At 40.6% G+C, this 16996-nt stretch overlaps 1 protein-coding gene across 3 annotated transcripts in view; it reads right to left on the bottom strand.

Moving 5' to 3' along the window:
• pde8b (phosphodiesterase 8B) overlaps positions 1-9287 on the bottom strand; it is a 39947-nt gene extending 30660 nt beyond the window's left edge. For all 3 annotated transcript variants that reach the window (XM_071516506.1, XM_071516507.1, XM_071516505.1), the window contains exon 1: positions 9006-9287. In XM_071516506.1, the coding sequence (XP_071372607.1) occupies positions 9006-9287 (282 nt within the window). The remainder of the gene's footprint in view (positions 1-9005) is intronic.
• Positions 9288-16996: the final 7709 nt, after the last annotated feature.

Genomic DNA, 16996 nt, shown 5'->3' on the forward strand with positions numbered 1-16996 from the left:
ACACAGAATCTGGCAAATAGCAAGTTCCAGATGTTAATAGTGATTTACAGATATTTGAAGTTACAAATTTACAGACCAGATTGAGACCATATATGCAGAATGTCCAATATGTGCAATATGTAGCTATTCACATTATCAGGTCTACAGATGGATGTAACATACCTATAGAAATGTGCCCATAAATATACCTCATATCTCATGTACAGAGATATGTACAGAGATATGTCAAGGTTAAGTATAGTGTAGTGCCACCAGGCTTCGGCACACACCTAGCTGGCTGATGCATTGTGCAGCGGAACGGCACAAAGGAACGCTTGAAGCACTCCTTGGTACACTTCAGAGGAATGAGCCATAGGCTAAAGGCGCTCTGTAGCTGCAGCAGCTCATCGTGGAGAGGGCAGTATCATCCAAGGTGCAGTTCAGTTGGTACCTCGTCCTCCCCTTGCCCGAGATAGCTTATTTTTTACAAGCTGTTGAGCCTGCCTACCCAGCACACAACAGCAAAGAACAATGTGCCATTGAAGATGTGGAATAGTATGTTGCACATGCTGAGCCTCCTCGAGAAGAACAGTCTGCTCTGCACCATGTCCAACACACTCCTCTGGAGGCGAATGCAGTGCAGCCTGCCTTGAGGTAATCTATAATCCAAGACATCCTAGCATTGTACATTGTACTGAGTTTATACCTGAGCATGAGGGGCTGGTTGGAGTTCAAAGTACTGGAGAAGTAGGGTCTGATTCAGTGTATATTTCATAGAGTGTTCGTGTTGTGACTGCCATGTAGGCCTCATATGACAGTGGGTTGTCTGGGAGAGCAAAGAGATTCTTGGCAGGCTGGGCAGGAATCACTGTGCTGTTGTCAGTGACAGAGAGGACTAGCAGAGGGCAAGAGTTGGCAGTAAAGAAGCGCTTGAGATGGTGAGGAGGCGTCCCCCCTCTGCAATACCTGAGAAGTGTGGTCAGTCAGGTAAGAGGCGAACCATGAGAGCGCTGACCCAGAGATTCACCAGGTCTGCAAGGGAGACAAAGAACGTCAAACGCATAGGACTGGTTTGAGAGGTCAGAAGTCTGAGGGGAGAAAACCAGGTCTAGTGGTGTAGAGTGCTTCATTGTCAGCAAGGAGCACAGGCTCAAAGAATGGGCCATCTTGAAGGAAGACTGGTTGGGATTCAACAGGTCATTCTGTGAGACAAAGTTGGTTAGAGGCCTTACATTCAAGTGTTTTGGAAAGAAGTGAAAGAAGTGATACCAGGGTATATTTTCTGAAGTCAGATGGTTTGAGGGTTAGCTTCATGAAAAGGAGTAACTCTAAACGGAGGAAGGAGGAAGGAAGGAAAGGGAGCAGATCAGGAACAATAGTCTGGAGAACAAAAAAGGGGATGGGGTCAATGGCACAGGTGGTAGACCTGCAGATGGCAACGTTTAAGGCATCATTTGGAGAGAAATTAGATCAAGCTGTTAAGCCAGAGTCATTGGAGTTAGAGTTAGAAGTAGAGAGTGAATCGGGGTTGAGTGCTGGGGGTAGTTGGGAGAGAAAGCCTTGGATACCGTCACCCCCCTTCTTGAAGTAGGTGACAAAATCCTCAGTGGAAAGAGAGGAGGGAGGCGTAGGTGGAGGAAGATTCAGGAGAGAGAAGATAGAGAATAGTCTCTGGGGGTTAAAAAGAGTGGTTTTAGAGTGGTAGAAGAGAGATAAGCAACTGGGATGGATAGAAGAATGAGAGGAGAGAAAGATGGAGAGGTCATCTGACAAGCCACATTTGTGCCATTTTGTCTTGGTCTGCTGAAGGTTTATATGCTTGATTCACAAAGAGGCAGGTGGGGACAGACAGGCAGGTCTAGAGGAAAGGGGACAGAGAAGTTGAAAGAAACATGTGAGGGTAGATGGAAATTGGGAGATGGCAGAGTCTGTAGAAAAAGGGTGGAAGGAGCCAAATGGAGGGAGTGGGGAGACGATAGAGAAGGAGAGGGAGGAAGGACATGGCCATCAAAATGATTTTTGTTGCAAATTAACAAATCAAACTTATCAGCCATACTGGAATATTGAGGGTAAGATATGATTTCTGTAGTAATGGAAATTAACGTAAATATTTTATTGTTTTTATCCATGTCATATACACATAATATGTTTTGAAATAGTGCAAATCACATTATCAAATGTTGGCCTTTCTAATTTTCTAGGGTATACAGTTTTTAGGAACAGCAACAAAACTAGTAATTTTTTTTCATCATAAGCTTGCATATCAAGACAATGGCTGTTTCTGGCTGTTTGACTGGGTATTATCAAGATATCTCAAAAAGCTACAAATTGATTTGGAAGATGATTGGTGGACAGATAGCCAATGGCCCCAGGATCAGTTAATTTGATTTTTATGATGATCCGGATCTGGGATTTCCGCCATTTGACAATTTTCATATTTTAGCCACAACTTTGTATCATCCGACGTCCGGAACATCCAAGTTGGCTGCTACACAGAATTGCAATCACATGCTCCTTTTTCAGAAAATCACACATGAAAGACAAATGAGAAACAAAACATAAACTGTTATGGAGGCTGCAGCTTTGCAAGTTGGAGAATTGTCCACTACCGAGTGCCTTCTAATTATTATTATCATTATTATGAATTATTATTTTATTATTATTATTATTAGTAGTAGTAGTAGTAGTAATAATAGTAATTTTCACACCAGGTTGCCGTTGGTTCAGGTTGTGAGCCCTACATGGTCTAACTATATGTTAGCTATGACATGTTAATTCAGTTTAGTGAAGTGATATGAGGAGTCGAAAAACAGAATAGTGCAGTGTAAGAGCCACAGGTTGCTGGTGAATGGGGCACAAGATAAACACCACTGAAATCCTCTCATCTTTCAAAACAGGAAAATAAGGCACACTGCTGAACCCAACTCTAGAGGGAATAGTAAAATAACATAAAAAAAGATGAATAAATGAAAACATGCTTTCACCTAATCTTGTATTTAGTAAATCAGCATTATTATCAGTAATTCTGAAACAGCAGTTACATCAAAGGAGTCAAAACCACATCTTTTGTCATACAGATGATAGCTGACATAGGCCTGCTAATAAGCAGGACAACAAAAAAATAGTCTATGAAGTTCATGACCCAATTTGTGTGATCTAACTTGAAAGATTGATTGGCAATTAGTTGTATTTTTGTGAACTGAGGAGGGAATATATCCTCTCCTTATTTTAGAGCTAAAGCTAGACTGTAAACATTTATCGGTCAGGAGCCTCTAGGACTGCTATTAGAATGTGTCATTGAGAAACAGATACCTGTTAAGACAGAGAGCTGTGATTGAGACATTATGCAACTGAGATGACTGTGAAGTGGCATGCTATGAAGGGAATATGGCACTTCTTGTAACTACTGTGAAACATCTACCTGGTGCCATCTGTGATAATAGTCACAGATGGCACAGAAGTCATCATCACTGCCCTGTGGTCCGAGTTTGATGATAACTGTTACATTGATATGAATGAATTATATTCAATTTATGTTTGGTCCCTGATCAATGCATAAAAAATCAACCATTCCATTATGAATATTGGACCTTACTTAACAAGCATAACAAAAACACCACTGATTTACCTTGAAATACTAGTTCACCACCAACTTGACAACATTATTTCAAAGCTCAGACCAGTTAAAGCTAGAAATGATAGACTGTAGCTCAACTTAGTCAACAAGTGCATGCCTTGCATTTAAAGATCTTTAGTAATACTCAAATAACCTAACTGAAGGTATATCTCCTGACAAGCAAAAATGATCAATATCATTCTGATGCCTAAACCTGGTGACCCTTCAATATTTAATTATCCTGTTTTCAGTGTCATCTTAGCACATCTTAACACCCCATGGCATCAGTTTAAGTGTCAGATAAATAGTCTAAAGGACTTGACAGCAATCAACTCGATGTCTTTGTTAACTTACCAAAAACATTTGACACAGCAGATTGTGATATTTTATCAGAAATGTATATTTTATGGCATTGAGATGGTAGCATGCGCTCACATCAATTCAAATACTGTGGTTAAGTTCCTATCTTCCCATGTAATTACTGATGCTAAATTCAATTGAAAAAACCATAACTTAATTATCAATCTCAAACTGCATTTGTAAAAATATTGTCATTAGGATAGGATACAGGACATTTTGTCTTTATAAAGAATATTTTAAAAAATAATTAAAAGAGTAAAAAAAATAACTAACTCATCTAACTCATTTAGGGATAGGAGCCACTTGGGCCAATGTAAGGGATTTTGGGAGGTACACATATTTGTCATTGCGCCCATACGCATTGACAAGGCCTGCTAGGGCATTTCATTTTTCATATTACATTTTTTGGGGCAGTTTATTCTACAGAGTGTAATCAACTTAATAAAGTCATGGTTAATGTTCTCTTTTGAAGGTGTTTTTATTATTTGAAAAGATGTTAGAGATTATGAAGATGACAAGTTAGTTTACATTATGGCCGGAGAACAGGAAGGGTGAAGGTTTGGCTTTTGCTGATATTTAGCCGCAGGCCGATGTCTAATCATTTTGAGTAAGTGAGAAAGAGTATCGCCTTGCTCATCTAGACTTGATCTTGTGTGAGGCCCGTGCTTTGAAGCTCAGCAGACTGTCTGGAAACCAGAAATGATACAGTGCGGCCTTCAGAGCAGGGCTGCCACACAGCCATCTGAAGCTTCTTCTGTATTATGTATTATGTGTATGTACTATGTATTATTATGTGTTACGTAATTTCGATTTGTATCAGAACCACCATTCATTTATTTTCCTGTTTTATTGCCTGATAAAAGGCCAGTAGTCCTTTTTCTTTGTGTCTTATTCTTCATCGTTGTTAACAGTAGGCCTTGGTGTTTACGTGAATCACAGTCCTTGCAACAAGGGCTCAGCACATCTTATCTCCATGCCACTGGCCTTCTGGACTAGAGGTCAGTCTCATTCTTGGATAGTTAGACTTTATTGCTCTCAATTTTTCCACCATGCTGTCATGATTATCGTCTTCCTTGTACTTTCCTATTGCGGACGTAACACATAATTTTGCCCATATAAAAAATACAATCATTACCACTACAGGCAGTTGGATAGTCTTCTCCCAAACTCTACCCGGCTCCATGTGCAATTGTTTACATTCTGACCTCACCGTCCGCAGAACTAGTTAGATCACGCCACCAGTAACACCCCACAGTAGTCTGTGCTGCAGCAGAGAAAAACTAGTTCTGTGATTTCCTGATTGGTGAATATGTGCATAATGCCGGAACTGTGTCATGACATCAGAGCTAATTTGAATTCATGTACTTTGCAACTTTTCCGTTTACTCTCAACTCCCCTGTGGAGCCTACAAATGGCTTTTTTGGAGATATTTTGACAAACCCCATTTGGTCTGCTTGTTAGCAGCAAGAGGCTTAGCAACAGGAGCTCACCGTTTCAACCGACAGCTGACTCTGGAGCCAATATTGTCTGTGGGTCCAAGTACTACAGGTATGTAAGAGACAAATTACATATAGGTGTAAAATCACCCAACTTATCCTTTAACTTGGTGTAAACCTAAATGTAGTTACAGGGAAATGTAGAAGAGTATAATTGTGGTCAGTGTTCACCCAAATGGCACAAGGGATAGTCACATCAGAAGCTGTGTTCTGGTACCATTGATAATATGTAAACAGGATGAATAACCTCTGTTATGCCATGAATATTTTTTGTAAATGTATCAGAGAATCTGATGTCTGCACTGTGTTGAACTGCTTTCTGAAACATCAAGGATTAGCATAGATACAGACTTTCAGAGTTCCATAAGATGGAGGAGCAGTGCAGTGAGGATCAGGGATCTAATCCATCTCCTTATAGCATACTGTGATATTATGTGGATTAGCATCTTCAAACGTGAATCTAAACATTTCTTTTAGACTGAACTCCCACCGGCAAGATTTGAATATATTCGTCAAGTACATATTAACAAATTTTACCCAAGCTTATTTTTTCCTCACTCTGCTTTTTCTGAACAACTCAAGGCCAATTTTCAGTTCATCATTACAAACCTCCATTATGGAAAAATCTGCCACATCACAGCTAACAGAGCACATTTCTTTTCATCATAATCATTTACAGTGTCTTTTTGTGCTGGTATTTTCTGCTTATCTAACCTCATAGTGTAATTACTTGTTTCTAATTCTAGGGGAGGCCTTCTATACTATTTTTGAGTCAAAAAAAAAAAAAAAAAAAAGCCTCTACCCCGAAAGTTTTTCTCAAGTTAGGGGAATTGTGATGTTTGTTCTTAATAGGTTTTGAAAAGTTTTACTTAACTTTTGTTTTGGCCATAGAGTTGGTCTTACCAACAATGGATTTTTCAAAATATAAAAAATACATTGTTGATGATCATTAGCCTAGACCAATAGTAACCGTTATTGATGCAGTTAGTATTCAAATGCAAATGGAAACCTTTGTATGTCCAAATTTGTGTGTGTCCAAACACATCAGCAAGGTCAGGCCAGGGCTCGTCAGGTCTGACAGTAGGAAAGTGAGGGGCTGTTGTTGTGATGTTGAGAAAGCAGCAAGCCATGGCCTCATCTGTATATTCTTATAAGTCGGCCGCTGTGTGAGAGGCCCTGGAGGAAGATCTGTACAGGCCACCAGCATCAGCTCTTTCACATGTGACTGTTCACACCCTGGCCTTACTGTCCAGAGGGGTAAACAAACGCTTTGTGTATATAAACATGCAGGCACATATGCACGCGCACACACACACACACACACACACACACACACACACTTGGGAGAGTTATCAACACCATGGCAGATTATCAAGATCCTGCAGGGAAGGGCAGAAGGTTTTAACACTAAATGGTGTCATTGATACCTTCTCAGTCCTAAGAGCGAGGAAGGAATTGAGGGAGAGCAAAAGAGCAGCTGACAAACCCACACACTTTACATCTCTCTCTCTCTCTCTCTCTCTCTCTCTCAGTGCTACACTGTTTGTGCCACCCTAAACTCATGACACAAATCTATAAAGGGCATTAAATCATTGGGTCTAAATGACTTTAAGGTGTTGTATTTTTACCTCCGCCAAGGAGGTCATGTTTTTGGTGCTGTTTGTTTGTTTGTTTGTCTGTTTGTTTGTCTGTTAGCAGGATGACGGAAAAACTACTGGCCCGATTTTCATGAAACTTGGTGGAAGGGTGTAGCATGGGCCAAGGAAGAACCCATTAAATTTTGGAGCGGATCCGGATCCGACTTACGAACAAGCAATAATAGCACGAACCTTGGCGGAGGTCTGCGCTCTCCGAGTGCCCTTCTAGTATTATGTGTCATTGGGTACTGCTTCAGAAACCTCCAGTTAGGTTACCCAAATGATTTTCATTCAATCCAATCACGTCGTCTAAATTTCAGTATAAATTAGGAGCAGTCAACCCAGATGTTGTTGCCATCCCAAACTTGAATAAAAAAATTGAATTTCAGTCCAAAATGGTATTAATTATAAGGAAACTACATCAATAATATGTTGCATTATGTTTACATACAGTAAGTCTGCTTTTTTAAAGTTGTAACAGTTTTCAAATGTGGCTATTTCATCAACGGTACTATGCCTGAATGGGTTAATCTATTCTGAGGGTCTGATGTCATGATCATCTGCTGCATAATTTCTAGACAAACCAGAGCTATCCTCCAGGGTTCAATCATAAAGAAGAAGTATCTGTTCACATGCTCACTCATGAGAAGAATCCAACAACTTAAAACTGCACGAGTAATATGCAAAAACACGTCCACAACTCAAAACTAGACATAGCACTGGAGTGACTTGGGCAGACTAAACAAACTTTTTTTTTTTTTTTTTTACCATTTTGACTTTTCACTCAGGAAGTAGAAATATTTGTTTACATGACTAATAACTTTGATGTTCCCAAAACTCTGGTTCCATGCTTTGATTGAAGAGTTTAGAACATGTGGCATCTGAAACTGGCCGCTACACCTACCCGTCTCTCATGATGAATCTCACTTTTTCTCACTTAACTTTAAGGCATGTAATTATCCTGCATATAGCACTGATGAGGAAACCAAATCATGGCAAGTGTGACAGCAGAGGCTTCACTGCAATAGACTGTCGATTGGGGTCGACATCAAACTCTTTTTCAGAGATGTACCTAAGTCATGCAACTCATCAAAACAGTTAATCTTCTGACTTTTTGTCCTTTCATACACCCACTCTCTGTTCTAAGAAACTGTGTTATAAAACAGTTACTTGTGAACTAACCAATTGGATACACTAAGACACAGTTTTGCCACTGGAGACAAAGTAAGGATTCTAAAATCGTTGGCCTGAGGCTGCGGGGCTGTACTTGGTACTCTTTGAGAAAAACAATACACAATAGTCTGTAAACAAGCTTTTGTTTACACTAGTGGACTATATATCAGATTACCTCCTCATCAAAGACCTGATGCTGAAAGAAGTGACACTATATTCGCCAGGACGCAGCTGGACATAGATCTGCTGTATCTTTTACAGTCCACAAAGTTGAATCCATGCTAAACTATCTGAACTATCTGATCAACTCATAAATTCTGTATTCTGGGTGGATGGTTTTGTCCTTTATCCCATGTTTTTTTAGTACCTGTCATTCATTTCTACAAGCATTATTAGGATAAACCTTGCAACAATGCAAGTAATGCAGTGGAACAGTGGAATAATTAACTTGCATCAGGTCAGATCGGATCTTTTACTATCAAAGCACGATGTGATACATACAAATGGCTGCAACGAGGCATTTATACAGGCTGTGAGTGTGGGGGAGAGACTGATAGGGAACAGGTCACTACAGTCATTACAGAATTGCAATTTGACAAAGCACCTCACCAGCAGGCCCGGGCCTCTTTTGGAAACCAAAAAAAAAAAAAAAACCCAGGCCTGCTCACATGTGATTCTCAGTTACTACCCAGCGGTGATGCTGTGAATGTGCCGACAACACACCGTTGTTTAAACGCGCCCTACCTTGACGCTGGTGTGGCTGGTTTGCGTCTCGGCCTCGATGCGGATGTGTCCGCCGCTGTTTTCCTTGCGATCCCGGTGAGAGTTGTTCCGCGAGTGCCGGCTCTGGTAGGTGATGACGGAGGGGATGGTCTCGGCCGCATCGGTCTTGATGAAAAGCCCGTGGAGGGTGGCCGCGGTGCCCTGAGAGATGGTGGTGGTCTGGTGGGGGGAATTGGATTCGTCTGAGTCTCGGCAGTAGATCACCCCGCTCTGAGAGACGTGGATGCTGGGAGCGCAGCCCATGCCTCAGCGACGCGCCTCCGGAGTCAGATCCCAGATAATAAACACCGACACTTGGGTACCACCTTCTTCTTCTTCCACAGCTGCCCGCGCGGAGGCTGCTGTTGTCTCCGAGCATCGGCTGCGGGCTGAAATCGCTCTCTCCTCCACACCTATCCCCAGCTCCCCGTTTGAGCACATTAAGCGGGGGGGGGGGGGGGGGGGGGGGCGAAACGTGAGGTGTAGACAGCTGTACCCTTTAATTCACGCGTCCCGTGGATCCGATTCCTCCTCGATCTCCTCTATTGCAGCCGGGGGAGCAGGATCGGGGTTTTCGATATCATATTCGGAGCGAAAGGTGCTCTAATCAAAACCTTCCCGTCGGCCTGTACCACTCGCCTTGCGCATCTAAGAAATGACCCAGACTAATGAATAAAATTAATAAACAGACCGGACCACCTGGCTGCTCATTATGGTATCACCTCCCGCTTCATATCCGGCTTCGTACCTCTCCTCATCCTCTGTGCCATGTTCGCGTTTTATGCCGCTGAGAGTAACTGGCTGCATGAAATCTGTGGGTCGCTACTTTAGTTCATCTTTCAAATGAGTATTCCTTGCGGATCATTGGCCACGGTCCATCTCTCTCTCTCTCTCTCTCTCTCTCTCTCTCTCTCTCCCTCGAGCCCCCCTCTCTCTTATGTACATCACACATGTACAGTATCATCTCCATCTTCTCCGTGGCCATGCCCCTTTGCCCAGAGGTCATTTACTGTAAAACCACCACATGTTGAATAAGTGATCTAAGTGATGGAGGCTATATCTCATGACTTGATAAAAATCAATGCCCTAACCACTCACCACTTACTCTTTCAGCTTATAGCCTATTTTATTTCGTTTCGTTTTTTTCAACAGATCCAAATAGACACTCAAAGATACTCAGTTTATCAGCCTTATGTGTGTGTGTGTGTGTGTGTGTGTGTGTGTGTGTGTGTGTGTGTGTGTGTGTGTGCGCGCGTGTGTGTGTGTGAGGGTGAGGGTGAGGGTGAGGGTGAGGGTGGGGGTGGGGGGGGGATGTGAAAGGAAGACTTCAGCCAAAACTCTGTATAGGCCTATAATAAATGTGCTATTTGCACTGAAATATACAGTATCTTATCCTAAGGCCTCCTCTACGTCACAGGGAACACTGGGCCAACTTAGGAAATTTGACTCTCAGGATAAACACAGTTCATCTGTCAGAAAGGAAATTAAAACATGTCTTTAAGCATTGTGCACAATAAAAGCATGTTTTACTTTTATTATGCACTGTTTTTCCTCCCTGGACAAAGTCAAGGAAAGCACTTTAGCGCTGCATGTCGGACCGGGCCTGGCTGCAGCCCAGGTTGGGATTTTACCAAAGCATTTTCTTCAGTTGAGTGACAGTGGAGAGACCATCAACATTACTCCAGTCCACAGCATATAGCCACAGCACCACATGATTATACAAAGAATGGGAATTTAGTTTGGTTTGTTGGTTTTGTGTGTCTCTTAGGACTAAGATATATCAAAAATAAGAGATGGAAAAAGTGGTCCAACTCCAAAGATTTGTTGACCAAATGGCCACTTTTTATAAATCCACTGTAAAAAGTGACTGTGGGGGGGAAATCACAGTAGGGATCTTAAAAACTGGAGTATTCCCTTAACATGGGGGGAGACCTTTATGAGGAAAATAATTGTTTATACTCTACTGTTGTTCTTGTTTCTCTTCTGATTTCTCATTTGCATTTGAGAGCACTGTCTTATACAGATCTTATAGCCTACTCAACACTTTATCAAAAAGTAATTCAGTTTTATACAGTAGACAGCCCCCTGGTGGCAAGGCTACAACTTTTTCAACTTGCCTCACATCATACCACTCAAATCTTAAACACCAGCACCACTCTACCAAATCTACCAAATCAGCAGAAGCTGTATATGCGAAAAACACCTAAAATGACCAGTAATAGGCCTCAGATTTCATGATCAAAGCTCAGCAGCCATTGGAAAAGCGAGCTGGGATGCGGTAATCTCCCCGTTTTATAATCTTATTTATTTCAAATTGTATAGCACTGACATTTTTTTTTATATTTCAGTGGGCAGTAGAAGCTCAGCACTCGACAAATGCAAATCTCAACAAAGCACAGTTGCCACCGCATCATCAGTTATGATATCATATAATCATATTATCATATTGATAAAAAAAAAAACACTCTTTCTGCAGTGGTTAACCTTTTGATGAGTCTTGGCCCCTATTATGTTTCACGTTGCTTGAGAAAAACCGGACATGCGAGTTATGGACAAAACATGAAGGAGACTGAGTTCTGCTGATATGGTCAAGCAGAAGGAAAATTAATAGCAAAACTAGTGACTTTGTCTTAGAGTAGGTGTATTTGACATGACTTTGTATTTGTCTTTAGATATTAATTATTCTAATGTGTAACAAAATCTACCCTCAGCAAATAGGACCAATACAGTCAATTAAGTGAATTAGTCTACACCTATTACAGCTAAAACAACGTTGCTTACAATCAGGCTATAACAAGCCATATTTTGTCATGACAATTTTTCCACATCACCCACTCTGTCGTCCACATATCTGTACAGTCAATCCCCATCCCTATTACAGGCAATAAGATCATAAACCTATAGGTTTTGTATTCATTAGACCTTTTGTCTGGCTAAGCAGTAGCAAAATAACGTGTGGTGGTTAGTTGTTTGTGTGTGTGTGTGTGTGTGTGTGTGTGTGTGTGTGTGTGTGTGTGTGTGTGTGTGTGTGTGTTGTGTGTGGAGTTGGTTGGTAAATCTCGGCGTACAGCCAACCCACCTCCATTACATTGCATTGTAATGGATTACAGTTCTGTATTATGACAAAGGACAAAGGTTAAAATGGGGTAAAATATGGGAGGAATAATATTTAATTCTAATTCGACATATTGACGAAAACAGACAGTAGCCAACAATAGGCCTACCAGTGTTAATCTAAGTTTCAGAGTGCTTTTATAAATATGACCTAAATCATTTATTGGTTATGCATTACAGTGCAGAGTAGCCTAAATAGAAAGGGCCATATTTAAAACGACGTGGTTGAGTGTGTCGAAGTGAAGCGGCAGTTTGTTTATTATAGTAGCCGGGCTCTTACCTTTCGTGGTCCATTGGGCAAATCACTTTCCTCTGTTGACAGTCCACTCATGTCTTGAGCCACGATGTCTGCTCCTTCAGTACGAATACAAAATGCTGGGAAATTAACTGTTTTGTTTACAAATGCAATATATTTGATAACCGTCTCTGTTTTATAGCCGCTCTAGCCATCGAGATAGTGGCCCGCAGGGGTCCGAGTGGTGGATAGTTAGATGTCGGTGTGAACTTCAAAACTTTTTTTGGTCCAGACTCCTCCAACGGAATAGATGTCCGTGGGGCCCTAGTGTCCTCATATTACAGCCACAAACTGAGCAAAGGCAAATACAGGCTCAACACGAGAAGACACACTTCAAGAAGTATGCAGGAGTATTTTGAAACACACACAAAACCTTAAAAAAACAAAAACGTTTCTTGAGAAATGGATTCAGTGCTTTTTTTGTCAGACATGTACTCTTTCTTGAACAGTTTCCCAGCCCAGGTCAAGGGTTCCCAAAGGTGTTCATGTCAAGCACTCAAATAAATTCACATCAGATGCCAATGAGGGATGCTTGAGGGAGCCCCTATCTGAAGAGATTTCCTGTCCCTACCTAACAGTGGAGAAAATGAAACCTTTGACTCAAGTCATTCTTACACATTTTCTAGCCTATTTGTGCTAACTTACAGTGAATGAAACATTAGTGTGATTAAACTTTTCATCATTTTTCTAGGTGTCTCTGTTTTGGGAACCACTGAGCTTAAGTCTAACTCCTGCTTGAGAAAATATTCACGTAAGGAAAGGCTGAGCTGATTTCACCACTCTTGTAGATGTTCTCTATTATAGAGCTGATAATGTTATCCCTTTCAGTGAAGTGATGTGTCAATTCTGGTGACGTACTGAAATATTTCTTGCCCAATAGCTGAAACCCATGAGCCTTTTCTTCTCTCATGCAGTCAGAAGGAATTTATGATAAGCTATTCCTGAACAAAACAAAATAAAACAAAAAAAACGTTATGGAAAAAGAGTGATGTTTTTGTCATATGGTACAACCAATATTAAAAAAGCAACCACGAAAGCTACATTGGAGAAAATGTGAGCTGAAAGCAACTGGAGAAGTAGTTATAGTCGTAGTAGTGTTCACATCACAGGAAGTGATAAAAGTTTTATTCTACCTTTCACTGTTTATGCTACCATTCACATAAACAATGAATTTTGGCAATATTGTATTTTATAAAAGGGAATGTCTATGATTCAGTGGAGTCAGTCTTTGGTCTTTTGGTACAGTCTGTTTATCTTTTAAACATTTTATCCAGTATACTACCACAGTTGCAGGAAAACTATTTCTGTAGAATCTTAGGTTGTTCTTGTTCTGTTTGTGGTCACAACATTTGGGGTTGTACAGAGAAAAGTACGGGGAAAGGCTGGTTGGTATAAAAGACTATCTCCTTAAACATTAGGAATCCTAAACGTTCATATTTTATAGGTCTCTTTACTTTTAGTCACATTTAGATAACAAATAATAATGGTTGCCTCAAATTACTTTTTAGTGATATACCGTATGTATTAATTACAGGTAATTTTCCACCACTGACATGAAACCTTTGACTCAGAAAATACATAAAACTGTAAAGGTAACGGTTTCTGCAGTATAAATTTAGCTTGGAAAACTTTTTTTTTACCTTATTGGTCATTGCTCAATAGCCTACACTAGTGACCCATTTTAGGCTTCTCCGTTTAACAACTATTTCTTATTGAAGGCTATTCCCATTATCCTCCTCGCCATCCCAACACCCTCATGAACAAAACTGTGTCCAACTTTACCTATCTTATACAGATCCATTTGTCCAAATACATAGTAAAAAATCAAATCTATACAAATACCAACATTCATTAAGCATTATTGTTTATATTATTGCTTTAAAAAACAACTTACTTTTTGCATTTGTACAGTATCTTCTGTATCTTCATCAAAACCACATGTTACAGAGATTTACTATGTTGAAAATGAAATGAGAAATAAGACAGCGTGGCGCTGTCCAGTTTTACATGCCATCCATTTGAATTGTCCAACTACACAGAGAGCCTGACCCACTGTTCAGAAACAGCTGTGTTACGATAAGATCATAACACAGCTGTTGACAGCCTGTCGACTCAGGATTTTGGGCTCTATTTTTGTTAATCAAGGTGCAAGCACTGGCTCACACCTTGGTGCTAGCTCGTTTGGGCGTGGCCAACAGATTTTTGGTAATTTCATGACCAGAGGTGCTGGCACACTGACAGTGCAGTTGTGAAAGGGGTTGGATTAGCAGGAATAAATTATCAGTTGGTGTGGAGTGGGTCAATCATGGCCGATCAAATCAGCTCCTCTCATGCCCTTTAAAAGCAGAGCGCTCCGCACCATGCTGCAGTGGCAGTTTTGTAATGGAGAGGAGAGTCCAGAACGTTTTTTCCCAAGAGGAAACAGATGTTCTTGTCTGGGAGGTGGAGAACCGCAAGGTGTGAATATACTGCTTTTGCTCTGTGCTTTATTGTTTCTGTTCACCTGCCCAGGGACTACAGATAGAAATGAACTAGCAGCTAAATCTGGTACAAAGCATCTTCTCTCTTTGTTTGAGATTAATGTATTTTGTACATGGTCCCTGATATAAATAAACTCACTAAACTAAACTAAACTAAACTAAACTAAACTAAACTAAACTAAACTGCACCCCAAATATGAATATCCAGCACCTCAAATATGCTGTCAAGAGCAGACAATGTCCCTTTTTTCATTTTTTATTTTGGAAGCTAATGATTCACACAATAACCACACATGCAGATACAACTAACTTTGTAGTACAACAACATGTGTTTACATTATTTTGTCAGTTGCCTGTAGTTTGTTTTACTTCAGTGATTAAAAATGTTGTCTTCAGTGACTATCAGTGTTGCCACTATAAAATGCCATGCTTCAGGCTCTATGCCAGGATGCCACCAACTGTGCTCCTGTGCCCCTGATGATGAGAGTGGGATTGGTACTGTATAAACTTGGAAGCTGTGTGAAATGTCAAATTATAGCCAGACATTCAGGTGTGCACAATTGTAATCCTAATTTGCAAAAACTTGGAGGTAGTTGCGCAACATTAAATCAAGGTACCATTTGGATGAGGCGTGCGCAACTGCGCAGCACTTTGAAAATGCACACCACATCCTTTAAATTACAGGCTGCAGATGGAACGCACAGACCTTGCATGCCAGTTTACGAGCTGCGTGGCACAAAATGCTGAGTCGACAGGTTTTCAGTGGCTATTCAGGCTAATGGTATAGGTTAATAGCCAACTGAAACAGGACCCAGCCCACATTGAGCTCCCAGTGTGCATTTTGGGTCTATCAACGATAATACAGCCTCTCCCAGGTGACCCGGAGGCTGATCATGCAATCTACACATCCCAAAGGTGAAATCTTCTTTAACCAGAGCCATCTGACAGCTATAAACTATTATGGCAGCAACAAAATGAATGAGATATAAGTATGTAGGCTAGGTCAAGAGACACCATGAATGAATGGAGCGAGCAAACGCACACAGCTAATGGGCTAACATTAGCCTGTTACTTTTCCTCCCTGAAACTGTCTGAGAACAACTCTAAGTACCTGCTGCTAACAAATTCTGACACAACATTTCACATTGTGAATCTTCATCACTCAATTACTTTTTATTTTGTTTGTTGCTAGTGAAAGAGGACTACAACAGTCAGCTAGCTATCTGGTGGTTTGATGTGATGTAAACTAAATATATATGAACAATAATACCTAAAATAACTGACTGCACATCAATTGACTGAGATGCTAATCTATGCCATACAAAGTAACAACTTCTATTTATAGCCTCTATTAGATGCCAGCCACAGTACTGAGTCAATATAGCAGGGCAGCATCATTTCTCCCATCTTTACCACATCACTATACATTGGGGCACAGGACTCAGAATTGGTTTCAGGCTGTAGGCAAGGACCAAAAAGGGCTTAATGCATCAATACACCAATCATTCTTTCACTCAATTCAATTAATCGAAAGCTTAGATGTGAGCTTTGAAAGTAGAGGCAGAACAAACTGCAGTGTGAATGGCGAACCTGTAAGACTCTGTTGCCTTTGAAGACATTACATTCTGGCTGCCCTGGTACACCATCATGTAATGTAATCAGAGTAATCAACAAGAAGGGAGTCATGTAACTGCCTGCAGAGAAAAAGTATAGGTTATTTTGCTATTTTAGATATTTGAAATGGATGGTCTCTGCAACAGAAAATTTTGTCTGAGTACCATCATCATGTCTTATTGAGCAATCCACTCCCCCTTGTGGTCACTGAGTGAGATTTCACTAGTAGAAACATGTATGTATGTATACATATACTGTATGAATGTATTATGTATGTAGGCAGGTAGGTATGCGTGTGTGTGTGTGTGTGTGTGTGTTTGTGTGTGTCTGTGTATGTATGTATGTATGTGCTCACATGGGGTATTGTAGATCTGCCTGTAGATCTGATAAACCCTAAACAAACATTAAATTGTGAAAATAGCTAAAATGTGACTAAAACTAATAAAAACTCTTTCTTTCTTTCTTTCTTT

This window comes from Centroberyx affinis, unplaced genomic scaffold, assembly GCF_046629955.1.
Source record: "Centroberyx affinis isolate AG114_WGS23_722 - 3 ecotype Tasmania unplaced genomic scaffold, CSIRO-AGI_Caff_v1 ptg000408l_1, whole genome shotgun sequence".
NCBI classification, from domain to species: Eukaryota; Metazoa; Chordata; class Actinopteri; order Beryciformes; family Berycidae; genus Centroberyx; species Centroberyx affinis.